At 35.2% G+C, this 18,160-nt stretch overlaps 1 protein-coding gene across 1 annotated transcript; it reads right to left on the bottom strand.

Moving 5' to 3' along the window:
* Positions 1-2,168: 2,168 nt before the first annotated feature.
* Positions 2,169-17,906, bottom strand: LOC140138278 (uncharacterized). Its single transcript, XM_072160191.1, has 10 exons — positions 17,702-17,906; positions 15,069-15,132; positions 12,933-13,024; positions 11,918-12,089; positions 11,263-11,364; positions 10,716-10,833; positions 6,717-6,936; positions 5,606-5,724; positions 4,699-4,876; positions 2,169-3,069 (listed from the first exon to the last, which is right to left on the bottom strand). The coding sequence occupies exons 1-10, from the start codon at positions 17,785-17,787 to the stop codon at positions 2,811-2,813; spliced, it is 1,410 nt and encodes a 469-aa protein (XP_072016292.1). The 5' UTR covers positions 17,788-17,906; the 3' UTR covers positions 2,169-2,810.
* Positions 17,907-18,160: the final 254 nt, after the last annotated feature.

Here is an 18,160-nt window from a genome sequence, read left to right as displayed (position 1 = left end):
CTGGCATTTCAAAATATTAATGAGCAATAAAAAACACCTTTGAAAGGAAAATGGCTGCATAAATCATCCATACAAAATACTTTGTATATAATTTGGTTCACCTCAAGTTTGGTAATGACGTCAATGCTTTTTTGCGATTGCGCCGCAAGCATGGCGATAAACTGCCCCTGTTCTCAGGCATGTACACTCAGCGTGTTTATCTTTACGCGCGCGATTCGATACTGCGGCGAGCAAAATATGCACATACGCCATTACCGAACTTGAGGTGAACCAAATTATAGGCACTCATGGTGGTACTGCCAGGATGTCTTCGTTAAAAGGTGGGTACGGTGGTATGCAGTCCATTGGGATACAATAATAGCAATACAGGAAGTCACATAGGGCCAGATGTACTGAGTTTGTTTTTTCAACATTTATGTGCGCTTGCTGCTCTGGGTAAAGATAATAATAATAATAATAAGCATTTATAATGCGCCATTTATCTAGAAAATTAAATCTAATCCAAGGCGCAAGATAATCCCGATGCTATCTTCTATTTCGGATCTTTTTCTCTGCAACTACTAAAAAAATGTTAATGCATATATAATGTTAATGCATATTTTTCAAGATTAATATTTGTTAATCCTATCAACCCAGAGAAGTTAAGTATAATAATTTCACATCTTAAAATATATTACCATTTGGGCAAAATATACCATTATACATTTTCATGTGAAAATATAAAAAGATCTGGCTACTGAGCAACAGTAACATAATAATTAACAATCTATGACCATTCCCTTCCTCAGATATTAATGTACAATTCAAATAAATAAGAACTTAAAATTACATATAACACAGGCATCATGTAGTAGACTATTGTTTTAAATTATGGTGCAGGATCATAAAACAGCTCATAGGTCACCATGGTAACACAGTTTGGGCTATTAAGACAACTGAGGCATCAAATGTTGCAGAAAATTGGGGTTCTTTTTGCTATTTCAGTTTTAAAATTGAATGCATAGATTTTGAGTAAGTCTCATATCAAAGGGGCAATTACCTTTTGTTATGTGTTTATGAATGTACCAAAAGTAATACATGGAGAACTACATCGAAGCATGATACTGACTTAAAGGTACACAAATTGATGAAAAAACATCAAGAAATTTTCACACACAAACATTTAGTGATTTTGGTTAAAAATAGAAAACACTAGCAACGCCTGAATACTTTTGATGCTGATTCTTTAGGTGAAAAATTACATTTGAGGCCTAATATCCCAAAAGAAAGATGAACAACTTCTATGTATGCAACATAGCTAGGAGCACATTAAAATCATCTTCATCAATTCTGGATTTTGATATCATCAAGTATGTTCTATTTCTATCCATAACCTCCTTATCACTTTTATCCCTATATCCCAAAGAGCACTATTCCAGGGGTACTTCTTCTGGTGATAATCTCATGTCTGTTTTCGAATGTCCAACTTCACGACTTGGATTTAAACTTCAAAATTAGATTACACTGTACCATGGGACACAGCACGATGGGATATAGGATATTCCACCTGTTGGCTAGGTGGCTAGATAGTATAACACACAAAGAATTAACAGGCATCTTGGAATGTTTAAAAATATCTAATTGCAACAATTATAGCATCTAATACTAATCTTTGGTTCACCTCAAGGTCGGTAGTGATGTAGGAGCATATTTGTGACCATCCACCACGAAGTGGTAGTAAAGTCGGCTCTAGACCATTTTCTGTTTATTGCAGATTTTGTAACAATGTACTTTCAGCTTAAGAATGACACTTCAACCAGCTTCATCTGACATCTGGAAGTGAAGTTATGGTTCATCAAAGGTCAAATTTCTTATATATTTTACATAGAAATCCATATATTGTTTTTGATTGTATCTCAAAATGGTAAATGCCGACTTTACGACCAGTTTGTGGTGGATGGGCACATTTCACTGATTGCAGAATTGAATCACCTGCGTAAAGTTTATCATGCAGAGTGTAAACGCACATGTCCAAGGGCCCTTTGTTGGCACACTTGTGGCACAAACACAAAAAGCATTGACATCACTATCAAACTTGAGGTAAACCAAAGTATAGTCACACACACATTTAGTATAGACAGACAGGGAAGACAACACTATCCTCTTCAATCTTATCTTCTCCCCTTTTCTCTACTTCTTATTCTCCCCCTTTTCTCTGCTTCTTATATTCTAGCCTGTTGCTCCAGGATAATTTTCTGTCCATAGTGCACTGAATATCCTCACTCATTTTTGCACACGAGCCACTGATCATTTGCCTGAGGAAAATCCAACTACATATTCTTATATGTAAAGTCAGAACCCAAGTTTTTTAAAATCAGCTCAATCGGTGTGCAGAAGGCAAGTTGTTGGTACTTTTCTCATCAACTCATTCAGGAGACAAGAACAAAGTTCTGCTCCATCACATCTGCACAATACGCTTAGCGAAGTCATCCGCTTGACATTTAGCCTTTAGTCCCATTAGTAAGACTAAGTGATACAATCCATGCACCTGTTGTATCTGTGCAATATGCTTCCTATGCCAGAATACACCAACCTTATTGCATTATACATCACAACTATTCCAAGCAATTAGCTAAGAGAGTGCAAGAGTGATAGCCTCAAAAGATTCATGCTGCATTTCAAACAAGATAGCAATCTAGCTTTTTACGCAGCCAACACTCCCTTCAAACCATCTCTGCTCAGAGAGGTTTGGCAATTCTTGCTTCCAACACAGAGCATTCCAATCTCTGTTAGAACATCCCCTGATTTGTGCTGTTTATGTAAGCAATTGATCAATAAAACATATTTGTAGTCCTGTGCCTACTCTTCGGTGCGTTGCTTTGTGCACCTGATGGTGGTATACCCATTACATTCCATGAGGAATGCATATTTCTTGGTTTCCATGTGACACACAGATTATAGTTCCCTTCAGGTGTGGTATGAACTTCTTCTGCTGTATCTGAGGTGTTTAGTTGGGAAGAGTTTGATGGTGATTCTTGTACATTGATGATATTGTTGTTGCCTGAAGCTTGCATTTGTGGTTGCGATGGGCTGTAAACAAAAAGGTGATAAGCAAGAATTTAGTTTGATATATAGTTACAAATACAATTCCAGAAACATTAAAAAGATCCTGATTTGGTATAATAAGTATATTTCAAAAGCATCTAAATATCCTGACACTTTTGCAATATTGAGGTGAGTGTGCTGTTTTATTTAAAACTACTGTGTGTTTTTCTACATAGGCCAACAGATTCACAAGGCCATCAATGGGATACTCTCATAGCTTTCATTGTCTAAACAGGTGTAGCATGACACTGCACTGCTGCATGAGTACATAAACTTTTCAGGGCAACTTCCATCATGTATTGCTGTAGACTTACGTCTACAGCTATTTTCAAATGTCACAACATGCACACTGTTACTTGCAAAATAGGCAGTCCAAAATGTGCAATGCATCCACATTGAGTTGGATTTCTGAAGCATTAGCGTAGCTGGTTACAGTATAATTGTTGGACTTTGCTAGGAGGAAAGGAATAAAATAAAAGATTAAAGGGTTCTCTCGCTAAGTTTAACCTCCACAGTTATACCAGGTCTAAAGTTAGACATGGTCTAACTTGCTTTGTGTACACAGATCTTAGTCAGGGATGTAAATGATGCTTTGAAAAAATTACAGAAAATATCAGAAGTAAATTGTTAAGGAGAGTGACAGTGACAGTGGCGAGCGCCGGAGGAGAAGCCCCCCGAAGCTGTAGGGTTTCTGCATGTTTAGAGCCCTTAGGAAGCTGTAATCGTGGGGTAAAATGGCAGTAAATCGTCATGTAAATACTCCTTTAATTTAACTAATTTTTACTCGCTCTGTACACACAATGTTTTAATCGCGATCGCCATCTTTGATTTTGAATCGGTCTCTTGTACAGCCATTCCATTCTCGCTTTCACATACGTACTTGTGTATTATCGTTCCACATGAAACTGGTAACAGAGGTTGTACAAATGTAAGAGAGACGACAAATGATGGCGCTATTTACTTATTAATTTATTTTGCCAGACAGTGATTTGCGGCATTAAAAAAAACATTTCGGAAAATTAAAAGATACAGAAAAAACGGAAAAAATCAATAAATAACAGGAAAATACGGAAAATTTTGTCAAATCTACAAAATTACGGAATTCCGTAAATTTACGGAGAATTTACATCCCTGCTTAGTGCCTTGTATTGATAGTCTCACTATGGTCAAACTTACCTGATCAGTCTATTCATGGAGTAGCGAGGCATGTTACTTTGCGCAGAAAATAAAATCTCTCAAGGTTCTTTTTGGACGATTTTGGGGCTCGTAAACTGGCATATGAGAATTTTGAAAGAGAAAAAAATCAAGGCTCAGCAGGGATTGAACCCCAGTCGCTGGATTACCAGTCCAGAATCTTAACCAGTGCACTACCTTCTCAAAATTTTCATATGCCAGTTTCCTCCAACCCCAAAATCCTCATATAAATCATAATTTCTTGGGCTTGAATCATTTATTTCTGATCCTTGCCTTTATTATTTGTGTCTTGCATTGTCTTATGCCCTACTAGGGAAAAGCATATAGGATGACTCCTTCATTATTTAAGGTTCTTTTTTGTTTAAAAAAGTTGCTTTTTTTTACTAAATTGAATTTCACTACAAAGATGACACCACTTACCTTTCATAATGATTTGTTGTTGGTGTTGCCTTGGGTGCTACTTTTAGATGTCCTCCTCTGCCTTGCGTATTCACATGGCTATTTAACATGCGTGAACCTACAGCGCCAAATGGTGGCGTGTTTTCTCGCGATCGCAGACCTGCACGAACATTGCCTGCATTTGGTGGGGTGTTACGAGCTGTAAGAAAGTAAATAATATATCAATTGCTTAGGTACATCTTATTTTTATCCAATGAGAAAATTGAATAACTTTTTCACAAGTATCCCACAAATACCTGAGTATTTCCCCAATTGCATGTGTGTGTGTTAAAACATCCCCAGTAGACAGACAACATTTTTGCACCCCCTATACAATTTCTTAGTGTTTTAACATACTCATATACCCAGTTGCATATTAGAGCCCTTTATGGAATCAGGGATATCCCCGTTTGGCGGTGTATCCCCATTACAGGCAAATTGTTCTCGTTCATGTCACTAGGGTTGTGACCAGCCTAAATTTAGTGCCAGGTAATTTACTTGCAAGGAAACACCAGGTTTGGGACCTGTATTACTGCACCACCTATTGATGAAATTGTGATACAACAATGGCTGCCGTGACTGATCGAGCGGTGTATGTCACTGGAAATTGCAGTTTTATATGCATGCGTACGTAAAAAATATCAGAATTTGGAGTAGATTTTCGATATTTACTAAATTTTGTACATAATCATACATTATTTGTTCAAAATTTGTGCTGGTCAGAAGGAAGCTTAATTTGATTTAATGCTGGTCAGCAACTACAAGTGGCATGTACTGCCGTCCAGCAAGAACCGTCACAACCCTGCATGTCACGGGTTGGATAGGCAAAACAAGTTCCCCCACCCCAACACAGACAGACACACATTCCATAATACTATGCTTTACATACCTGGTGAGGCAGCAAGTGGTGATTCCCTTGTCTTTGAATTACTTCTACTCCTTGATGGTGTTGTCCCTAACTCATATCTGCTGTAATGGGTAGCATGTGCTGCTTGACCTCGAGAACTGCTGTAAATTGAAAGCAGCATATTGAGAACGTTACAGAAGTGGTTACTGGATTAACATGACATCAGTGCCATCATTCAAAATGTCAATCACAGTACAACTAACCGCTCCTCTCACACTAAATTACATGATTTACTATAATCATGATTCTCCTGTTATGTTCCTACACAAAATACCCTAGATTCATAATTAAGTGATTTCCAGATTTCCAGACATATTTCTCAAAATTAAACATACAAATGTTGATGAACCATAGTATATTATGTTATATACCTCATATAGATTCCTGTCATCTGATTGTTTAAAAGTGCGGTCATTGAATTAGCTATGACCCCTTTTTAAGAATTACGTCAAAACTAAATTATTGCCCGGGCAATAGTTCATTTGTGTTTTTTCATTATAATCCTTCTCGATTGAATAATATTGTTGTTTACAATACCAAGTGTGATAGTCCGATTGTAGAAGAGACTGATTCTTTTAACCAATCAATTGACAAGAATCAATTTTATTCGGTATATAAAACAAATATTGACAGCTTTATATTTGGGGCATGGTTAAAATTATAGGTCCGCGGTGATCTAAAACCATGACAATGCCCCTAGATTTCGTCTCGGTGCATAGTCATGGTTTTGAGATCAACACGGGTCTATAATTTTAACCATGCCCCTCATAGCAGTCAATATTTGTATATTATCTAGTTGGCCGCATCACATACTGTCATATCTCAAAAGGCTGACTTGTGTGATTTTTATTATCCTTGTTGTATTTCATATTATTACTTAATATTTAGCATGATTCTCTTTTATGAATGGACAAAATTACAGTTGATTTTATAGTGAAACTCGCCAACATTAGATGACAATAATAAAGGCGACCTTTCAAGATATGACAGTATGTGACACAGTCAATGATATATACACCACAAGAGTGTATTACATCATTTGCATGTGTCCATTCAATTTTGAAAACAGAGGAGATCCCTACTTGATACTTACTCCATTCCTTGCTCAGCAAACATTCCGTCCCCTGACCCAGTTGATGACAGTGACCCAGCCGACACAGATCTGTTCAAGTTCACCGGTGATATCTTCACATTCATCAATGCTTCAACTTCTTCAGGATTGCTGATTCTTCTCTGATTCAGAGGGGAACCACTACCAGCTGACCACAGGGGACGTGAGGCATTGCGGTACCCACCATGTGGTTTGGAAGAACCTGAAAATGGTAACATGATGACATGGTATGAGGCGATATTGAAAGTTAAGCTTCCTCTCTATGTGAGTGATAACATCACCCTGTATTCCTTGGAATGTAATGGCAGTTCTTTACTGTCATTTTGTTGTTGTGTGTGAAGAATAAATGTCACAAATAATTGATCAGGATGAGCTAATTTAGTGTTAAGTTTGGTTGAAATAAATACATCATAATGTGCTCCTAGAGAGAGTATCAATAACAAATTGTCCATAACAAATTGTGTTCATTTTATTACAGAAAATTTATTGGTTGCTTCCAAATCACTTCATGACATGATGCAAAATGCTATGACCATTTCTACAATATGAAATTGAACTATAGACACATTTCAAACACCCAACATTTGTATTTACTTGTCTTTTATCTCCACCAAGCATATGTTTCTTTTCCAGACATACATCCTACATTACACCCCCACTAACATCCAACCAATATAAGGAAAAATCAATTATATCAGGGTCTCATGGGAGACCAGTTTTTTGTAAACTAAATGACATAACCTGAATAAAGATTGTAATATACTACTACTACTAGAATATCTCATTTGTTTAATCCTTTATCTACAGTACAATGCCGCTGAAAATATTTTAGCCCTCCTTCTAATTTTGTATTTTAATTATCATTAATATCATCAGTTTCATTTAGAGTTCAACATTGTTCATCTTTTAAGTTTATCATCATGCTATATGATAAGATAAGGAATGACAGGACGACATTGTGCACACTTAAGAGATATGATTACTGATCATGTCATGTGTAATGCTGGTTGCATGTGAATAGTAAAAGATGTGCAAAAGTGAGAAGGTGACATGACGATGATGGTGAAAAATAAGAGAAAAGGAAAGAGTTAGTTTGAGTTTAATATCTAATGTCTGAAAATAAAGACATGCACTAGTGAGTATCTCATATCATGCAGCAACTTCTGTATTGATGAAAATAACATACCATGTCCAACCTAATTAGCACCGCAGCCCCAGGAACTTAGTGAGTCAATAGGGGTGCTTATTAAAACAATGAAATGAAAGTCAAAATTGGAAATTTAATCTTAACCCTAAAACTATAACAAATTACTATGTTGTCCAGTTCAGCGACACACCCATGGCTACTGGTCGTGATAGATGACTTGGCACGCGAGGGGTCTCAGGTTTGAATCCCCACCAAATCAAGCAACTTCTTTGTTCATCTCCTCTCTTTATTCCTTTCTTCTTTCCCTTCCATTCACCAAAAAGCACTTGGACCTTTAGGGTTAAGTCATACAAGACAGTTTTGATGGTAATTTTGTTAAGACATTTTGTTAAGAATTTATATACTTTACAGGTGTATTGAAAGGCGGGGGTACTTAGTAGGTGCTAACCAGGTTAAATATGGTAATACATAAAGATATAAAGTAGTGTGCAAATCATCTGCTTATGTCCACCAAAATAATTGGCTACTGCATGATAACTGTGAGATAGAAAATACAGATTTAGCATCAATAGATTAGCCCCTTTGTACCTGTGTAGCATGCCACATCTAAACTACTGTATTAAAAAAACCAGTAAGGGTGAATGTTATATTTACTCCACTAACACGTTACTTATTTTTGATATAGCTTTTGTCATTTTTTTCAATGATTCTCACATGGTAAAGGATGTAATTTCTAAAGCCAAAATGAGGTAGATACTTTATTTTGCCATATACGCAAAAGACAATAAATTTTTTTAAATCTTGTTGTATGTTACAACCTTTTTTCGATTGAATCAAATAGAAAAGTTGACCTCAACTACGGCAAAGCAAGTAAATATCTGATACACCCTTTTACTATATTAGGGGTGCTGTACTCTAGGAGGACAGATGGCAATACAAGACAGAAAAGTGTGTCAGAGTGCCAATAAAGAGCAAAAGCTCTGGAAATAACTACTTTAAAGGAATACTTTGAAGAGTAAAAGTTTACAGATAGATAATGAATCATAAGAGAGCAATTAATACTAACTCAAATGCAGAGTGGAAAGATAACTAATACTAATAACAATGTTAAGTTTATGATGTACACGTACGAAATGGGAAATGAATAGCTTTACTGGAGCTGTGACTGCTACCAAAGGTGTGAATGGCAATAGTGAGAATTGAATGAATCAATTCTGATAGAAATTAGATTTGTCTGTGTGTGCAAACTATGTGCATTTGTATGCAAGTTGCAAAGGGTGTCAAAAGAGGGCAGGAAAGAGGACAGTGCAATAGATCTAGAGACAGAGGGCTGAGAGACATCTGTCAAAGAAAGACAGAAGGAAACAATGGGAAAGACACACAGACACAAACCATGACAGACATACAGTGAGGAAGAGAGATAGATGAAATGACAAATAGAGTGAGAGATAGAGAGACACAGAAAAGAGGGAAAGAATAAGAGAGAAATATGGCTTCTATAAATGAGTATTGAATGTGTATAGGATTAGTACATGTAGAAACATTATAGCTATTATAATCTGCAGAAAAGATGCGAGTAACCATAGACCACAGTTTAGTAATGAGAAAGAACTTACTCAAGCTATACATTTTTGAGTATGAGTAGGAGTGCATGGCTGTGATTATGAGTACAGGAAATAAAATTCAGTGTTAGTAAATGGGGAAAAAGATGTTAATATCAGTGTCATAACCAGAGTTTTGGACAAATACAATCAGGTAAAATCCAGACAGAAAAAGCGAACATTTCTATTGAATGAGCACTTTTTGGATGCTTTTGGATTACACAATCAGGACTAAATTCTGAATGACCAGACTTTTATCTCCTTAGAATCATGAAGCTGGTTAATATTATTATTGTTTGAATAGATATGACTAATCAAAAAGTAAAACACCTTTTTAGCAAACACTGACTTTGAATTATGATAATTATTGATATGTCACACTTCTTTTAAAACAATCCACCACAACTCTTTTGATGAAAAATTTCCCAAGGTTTGTTACATATTCAAATTTGTGGTGGAAGTTTGTTGAATCACTTTTAGAAATTTTATTACCAATTGAACTTTATATTTGAATAGTCTTATAATCAGTATAGATGTTATTCCCATGACATCATATATCCACCAACTTACAGGTACAGGCCTTTTGTTGTGTCTTCACATGAAAATGCAAAACAGAGCACTAACACACGTAATTAGTTGTGTGATATGCTACATTCTGCGCGTAGGTCCAACGCATGTAAATGCAAATTGATTTGAACCCACAAGATGGCGAGAGGAGGAATAAATTCTATAAGTGGTGGAACAAGATGAGGCATAATTATCTTAAATTAAATTCTATAAGTGGTGGAACAAGATGAGGCATAATTATCTGCATGTGGACTACTGCCTTTCTTACAGAGCTCCTGATTGGTTAATTTCATGATATAATCATCTAAGTAACCAATCAAAATAGAGCTTTTAGAGCTTACCCCTTCAATCCTATTGGTCATTCTTACTGTACCTCTGATTGGCTCAATTCCTGATATGGGGTATATCTTTGTAACTTATCAAAATTCTTCCAATAATATTACAGCATTTCTCCAGATAATTTGAACCCATTGATAGGTATAGGTTATGTGAGACTTTGTCTAATTTGTACCTGTAAGTTTTACCTGCATTAAGACATTAGTTTTGTGCATTCACACAATTTGTGTAACATTGGCAAAATTCAATCTATACAGTTTATTGGTGATAATTCTAACATCAGGCAGTCAAATAGCTCTCAGAATACTGATGTAATTTTAACCAGTTTACCTTGTCTAGTGTTGGGTGCTATAGGTGGTTTACCAGCGCTACCAAGCCGTCTATTTCTACAATAGCTTTCCTCTGGTTGATTGGTGAAAAAGCCTTCAAATATCACAAAATTATTAACCTGCAGAGAAGAAACAATAATACAAAATTCAGTTTCTATGGAGCCCATCTATAGTCTGATCAGCTCGTAATTGGCAGGCCTTATAACATCACGGAATAATATCAATATTTTGCATTTCAAGTCATATACTCAACCATATCATACCATACTTTCAACCATATCACTCTTATTAATGAGGGTCTAATTTTCGGCATTTAGTGGTAAAAGCCTAACAATTCCTGCCAATTATGAGCTGATCAAACTATAGTGACTATGGGTTTAAGCAAAATTTGAGCTGTTCTGGTTCTGACTTCCGTATAAACTTTAACTCTGGGTTTCTGGAAATGCCCAAAGAGATCATTTTGCATGTTTTGATGTGCCAATGTTTCATCTGACAAAACAGAATATTCAATTCAATTTCTTTCCTGACATCTGTAGTTAGTCTCTTACCTGTGCGATGGTAGCCCTGAGATTGTAATGCTTCATAAGAAATGAGGTGAACTTTGGTGATGGTCTGTCTATTGCTATATGCTGGGCTCTTATATTTTCAACCTGATAAGAAATAAACAATAGAAGGGTAAATATGACATATTGCACACTAAAATTGACAGCAATATATGCATGTAAGCTTTCAACAACAAATTCAACATTACCTTATTTTTACATTTGTAAAATGACTAATGTTCTCCCCAATAGAACAGAAACACTGAAGTGGGAAATGTCTGTATTAAATAGTCAGTAATGATGAGAGAGAAAGGGATACACAAAGAGATATCAAGAAATAGAGAAAGAGAGAATTCACAGACAGACAGAAGAACAAACTGACAGGCATATGCCGAACAAACTTTCGTTGACATGATTCATGGACATAGAAATCTAGCACACACAATGGTTACAGTATGTACTCACCCGTAGTATATGTTCAAATAGTCTTTTACCATAGCCCTTTCGTTGACATGATTCATGGACATAGAAATCTAGCACACACAATGATTACCCATACTCACCTGTAGTATATGTTCAAATAGTCTTTTACCGTAGCCCTTTCGTTGACATGATTCATGGACATAGAAATCTAGCACACACAATGATTACCCATACTCACCTGTAGTATATGTTCAAATAGTCTTTTACCGTAGCCCTTTCGTTGACAGGATTCATGGACATAGAAATCTAGCACACACAATGGTTCCATCTCATTTTGGTTGCCATGTTTGTCTAATACAAAGAGTTTCTTTCTGCCTATTTTGATAATGCCTACCACACTTCCAGCACCTCTGCAAGTGAAAATATACAAATAAATAAATGCATGAGTTCAAATATGTGGTGCGATCAAGCAAAATCTGTCGGAACTCGGAAATATTAAATTTTCAGTTTCTTATAGGAAAGTAAAAAACATTTACAAAGCTGCATTTTGCAGAAAACCCCATTGAAATTGAACAACCAGTTTCAAAGATATGAGCGATTGAAGAGTTTCCAAAACACAGGAAACAAAAGGAAATATTTCCTTTGTTTGGCTATATCTCAAAATCAATATTTCCGAGTTCCGACTGATTTTGCTTGATCGCATCACATATATGCATTTGCCCCAATGAGGTATAGAACCAAAGAGTAATAAGTAACTATGTGCCCGGCTAATTTTGAATCAAAATGTATTGTCTTTTACGCTGAGCATGTAATGTGTTGCAACAAAAATGCACTCTAATCGTTGAGTATGTAAACCTTTTTAATGCTCAAGCTTGACATGCAAATCATCATTTGATTTCGGACTATTGCTAAATAAATGTTGGAGGTACAGTATTGACTCTCCATGAGCGACAAACCAATAGTACCATCTCTTTGATTACCCAGAGATAGAAGAGTTTACTTGGCCAAGCTTAATTTATTGCTTTGCTCTCTGATTCTAGCTTTGCAAGCAAGAACAAGCTTGAAAAAATGGGCTATTCCAGGTAAACTCCATACACCCCTATGGAAGACATGATCTTAATCTCCCACTCGGTATGTGTGAATGGGTGACTCCATTTGAAATCTACACTCGCTGTGTGGAAGATTAAGGTCATGTCTTCCATATAGGGATCTATGGATTTCAACTAGAATAGCCCAAATGTGTTCTTACTTACCTGTTTGCACTGCCATCTTTAACAACATATAACTTATGGTTGCTGTATCTCATTCTGTGGGCAGATGTGATTGCTCCATTTAAACCTTGGGCCTGTAAAATAAAAGTGTTATTGTAATCTATTTTGGTCTTACTTCTACATACAGCATTCAGTGAATGCACACAAGACGTATGTGCATGTTCTTTTATCTAAAGGATGCACATTCACTGTGATTAACAATTTATATAAAAATGTTCAATTCATAGAGGCTTGTGTACACTAGGAATGAGAGCAATATTGGTTTAGTTATATATGAATATGTGCAAAATAGGAGGCATTTGAACTCTGGGAATGAAGCTGAACTTTTACTCACAAAATTAAAATCGCATAATTCAGCAATATTGCCCATCGCTTTTAAAAAGCAATGCATCGCAATAGCTCAGTGATCAAGAGTAAATTCAGCTTAACAGTTTGTTATAACAAACAGCTGAGAAAATGTATGAAAAGCTGTGGTTTAATGCTTTACTGTCTCAAGCATTGGGAATTTAGATTGATCAAAAATCTAAAGATCTTGAGAAATTCTCTTTATTTTCCACTGTGACTTTATCCTTTATACTATCAGATTATTACTGCGTTGCAAAATATTTTCTTGAGAGAGGAAGTGATCATGACTATACTTTGTTTTATCCTAAGTTTGACAGTGATGTAGGGGTGTATTTCGCTGGTCGCAGTATCACATTGCACACACCAACCTAATCCCACAAAGTCTATACATATATGCAAACAAAGGCGGTTTGACAGCATATACATATTTAAGTGTACGAAGGCAGTTTGTCAGTACACATATAACTTGAAAGCACTGACATCACTACCAAACTCAAGGTGAAATGAAGTATAGTACAGATTCAGCAGGAATCCGTTGTAGATGTGTGTGGGTCACTTGAACAGGTTCTTGACTGGAAATCATTGAGTATGCTGGTTATTTCACTCTCTTTGTTTATTATACATTATTGCATGTCAATTCCCCAAGCTTTTCCTTTTTCTGTTATTTGTGATTCTCCCATATATCACTTGTGTCTAACGATACATTTTCTTACACCCTATTATGGTGAAGCATTTAGATTGTCTTCTTTCAATTTAACACAAAATATATTGGACTATATGTTTTTTAATGCTTTGTACAGCGCTTCGAGATTAATTTTGTAAGCGCTTAAGGGATCTAAAATAAGCGTTTATTGCGTTTCGACAGTATTTTTTATGGGACATGAGAGCACCTCAGACCTATCGAATTGCATTCTGAATCTGAAGCATGTCTTTCTGATATCAAATAATTTTCATTTTTGAAAATCACAATATAATACAAATTTTATGACAAATTATAAAAATTTGATATTTTTCAAATTTTTTGATATATAACAGTCCTCGAAGTAAATTATATAAATCTAATGATATATTCTTAAAGTGTATGTAGCAGGGAGGAAAAGCCGACGGTCAATTGAAAATTTTGACCTTTCATATTGAAGATATGGATTTTTTTTCCAAAAAGATCCAATTTTTTTTGGTGTTTTTGGAAAAAAAATCCATATCTTCAATACGAAAGGTCACAATTTTCAATTGATCGTCGGCTTTTCATCCCACCTACATACACTTTAAGTTTAAATCATCAGATGTATAAAGTTTACTTCAAGTACAGTTAAATATCAAAAATATCAATTTTAATGATTTGCCATAAAATGTGTATTAAATTGCGAATTTCAAAAAATCCAAATTATTTGATATCAGAATGACATTCTTCGTATTCAGAATGCAATTCGATATGTCTGATGTGCTCTAATGTCCCAAAATAAATACTGTCCAAACGTTCATACCCCAGCCCTTAATAAATATGTGCAAATTATTATTATTATTATTCTATTTGAAATCTATAGGCCTATTCCCCCTATGGAAGACATGATGTTAATCTCCCACACAGGGGTGTAGATTTCAAATGGAGTCACTTATTCAAGTAATCCCATTTGAAATTCACACTCACTGTGTGGAAGATTCAGGTCATGTCTTCCAAAAGGGGTGTATGGATTTCAACTGGAATAGATTGGTCATTTGTGATTGAGGGGCTCGGCTCATCTCTAATCTCAACAGATAAGATAACGCCATTACCTTTGCTGATGCTTCTCCCATGTCATCTATAACTCTTTCAAGATTGCCTTGTAAATCATCTAAGCTGCAATCAAACAGAACAAAAATCAAAATGTAAGTTTATATGTACAGCGCAGAAAATTTATACAGCAATTTTATCAAATTCTGTTACACATTGAGACAGTGATGTGAAATAATAATTATTTCAGTGTTAAGTTTGATAGTATTCAGAAAATTATAACTTACTTGGCAAGTTATTATAAATTGCACAAAAAAATCATATAGGCCTATTATTAAAGATTCCTGAAATATGGGCACTGACAAGTTTCCCCACCCCCTATTGATTTCAACAAAACAAAAAACATAACATTGTCATTGACAATGACTGAAAAGAAAGAGTGCAAGGTATACCAACTTGATGCAGGGAAACAAAATACAGACTAGTAGACAGTATGCAGAGGGGGACAAAAAACAACAAATGTAGGCATACAAGAAGTATGTAAAGTTTGATAGCCAAAAATGACCAATTCCAAGGCCCACAGAAGTGTTAACCCTGCAAAGACAACAGGGATCAATAAGAATACAAAAGTGCACTGGAACAAGTGCTTTTATGATGTCATGTTCAAGATTGCTTTTTCGTTTATTTTTAAATTGTTTTTGAGACAAAAACTTCCTATTATCAAAGACAAAAATAAAAAGATTTTACACGTCTGACTTGACTTGACTTGACTGTCGATTACGATCCTTGATTGGTTAATAGCGTGTAAAAGGAAGGCCGATGTATGTGGTGCCGATCGGAGAAAAGGAATAGCAGTAAATGGTGAAAAATTATGTACTTTTACCAGGCAAAAAGCAACATTTCTAGGCATTGTTGACATGGTGCCTTTGTGAAAGAAAGTTTCCTAATATAGAGACCTAACTTTTGAGATGGTTTGTGTTTGCAGGTGCAAAATTATTAATTAACAATAAGGCGCCCGGGTTATACCGCTGCATTCAGCAAGTCATCATCACAACACTTGTTTAAACAAACCATGCTTGAGTTTGATTGATAGATGACGTCAGATGGGATAAAATCTTTTTTTCTCTGTCTTTGATATAAATAGTAAGCAAAATCAAAATGGCCGTTTTCAATTGTTTTCAAAAAGTTGTTTTAATCATGTTTTTTTTACCTCAGTTATCAAAGCCTTGCTCTCCTTCAAATAAAAACCTTGTAATCAAGTGTTTGGCATGAAAACTGTAACCTTGATGCAAGAGTATTTTGAATTTGATGCGAAGGTACGGTAATAATTTAGTTGTAGAATATATAGCGAAGCCGAATGTGGTCTAATTAAGGAAAAGATCAAAAAATAAACCAAAATCAGGGGAGGGTCTTTCAGTGCTCTATTTTGGTGTACTAAAATTCAGCGGTCTTTTTTTGCGCTTTCCAAAACGGGGACCTTGCTTGCCTCTTAGGCTCTTTCCCGTTGTGTTATGGTCATTTGCTGTTCACCGTCTGAGCCGTGGCTTGGGGCCGTGGGCAGCCAATTAATGCTGAGTGACTGACAGCTTGTTGGTCAGGCAGGGTGTGGTTATTCAATCATAATTCATTTATATACAAATAAATGTACAAGCAGCTAGGGGACGCAGGGGTAACCTTGTCAATCAAATATTATTCTATTGTCCACCAAAGTTAAGCTTATGACATCACCAATACGTTTATCCGTTATCATTTCAATCGATAGGCAATTATCCCCAGAGGAACACTGTACGAAATTGACTAAGTTTAACGTGTGCGCATAAATGTGCATGGAATAAAAGTTATATAAATATAAAATATTACAATTTTAAATGAAATAGAAATTTATAATAATAATGAAAAATCATCACAATGTTATAAATAGGCCTAATGATAATAATAATAACATTTTAATGTGAAGGTCTAAATGCCATCCTGGCAAACACAAATCGTTTTTAAAACGTTTTAAACAGGTTAGGCCTATATTTTTGGGTTTGTGTTTTGGTAAAAACGTTTTTCTGGCAACCTTTTCTAACCTTTTGCGAATGATGTCGAAAACTCAAAAACATTTTGTGTTTGCTGGGATAATTGAACATAATTCAAAATTGAATAACACAAAGACGCATTCCTATTTGTATTAACAATATGAGAATTATTAAAGTGCAAGCTTAGTTTTAACCAAATTAAAAATCACAAAGCGCATTTTAATATAACATTTCTCTGGTATAACGTTACGAATTCATACTGTCTTAGGCCTATGATAAAAAATGTTTAATTTCTTTAATAAAAGAAATCTTATAGGCCTATGCCTTATATTCTTATAATATTATCATTATTTTGTTTATATTTTTATTATTGTTTGTTTGTTTTAATCGTAATCATAAAGAATAAATTTTAGTCATGGCATCCTGTTAATGTTATTGAATGCTGAATCCAGGTACCTGACTGAATCACCTCGTAAAGTATTAAAGTGCGCCGCTATAGTTTAATTCCATATTTTTATCCATACATGGATCACTTATCGGATTAAGTATTGGACACAATAGATGAAGTATTTGATTGACAAGGTTACCCCTGCGTCCCCTAGCCGCTTGTATAAATGTCATGCATGCATGCATGCATGAACTGTCAGTGTATTTTGATAAGCTTAAAAACTCACCTGTGATTTTTGCATGGTAATAGTCTGCTATCGACAACAGAAATTGTCTCCCCAAATAGATGGTTGATATTAAAAGCAAATTCCATACTTACAAGTTGCTTATAAATTATTTCTTGCCCTAAAATAGTACTTTTTACCGACTTTCAACGATCCTCTTCGAGAGTTTTCGTCTCCATTCCAACAATGTCAAAGGTCAATAAATCATATAAACATAATGGTTTGCGATAAACCAGGTTATTGCAAGTTTCTATAATGAAAACAGATTTACAACAATTGCCAAAAAGTAAAGTTAAGTAATTTTGACAGCAATTATGCTTTACTTTTTGTAATTTCTATTCAAATTTGATATATTTTACCTCTTTACACGTCATTTAATAACATTTTAGTAGTTTCGTTTTAGAAAACTAAAGTATAAAAACACCATAACTGGTTAACCCGGATTATAATGTTTACTCGATT

Source organism: Amphiura filiformis, chromosome 17, assembly GCF_039555335.1.
Source record: "Amphiura filiformis chromosome 17, Afil_fr2py, whole genome shotgun sequence".
Lineage (NCBI taxonomy): Eukaryota > Metazoa > Echinodermata > Ophiuroidea > Amphilepidida > Amphiuridae > Amphiura > Amphiura filiformis.
Note: the sequence above shows the minus strand (reverse complement) of the source record. Positions and strands in the feature narration are given on the sequence as shown.

What these genes read in the sequence shown, in the direction of transcription:
- LOC140138278 (XM_072160191.1), bottom strand. Translation starts at nt 17,787, where the DNA reads ATGGAATTTGCTTTTAATATCAACCATCTATTTGGGGAGACAATTTCT. An exon ending in AGCACCCAACACTAGACAAG is followed by an intron (nt 6,937 to 10,715) that starts GTAAACTGGTTA and finishes TACCATTTTCAG; the next exon opens with GTTCTTCCAAACCACATGGT. An exon ending in TTTGCTGAGCAAGGAATGGA is followed by an intron (nt 5,725 to 6,716) that starts GTAAGTATCAAG and finishes TTCAATTTACAG; the next exon opens with CAGTTCTCGAGGTCAAGCAG.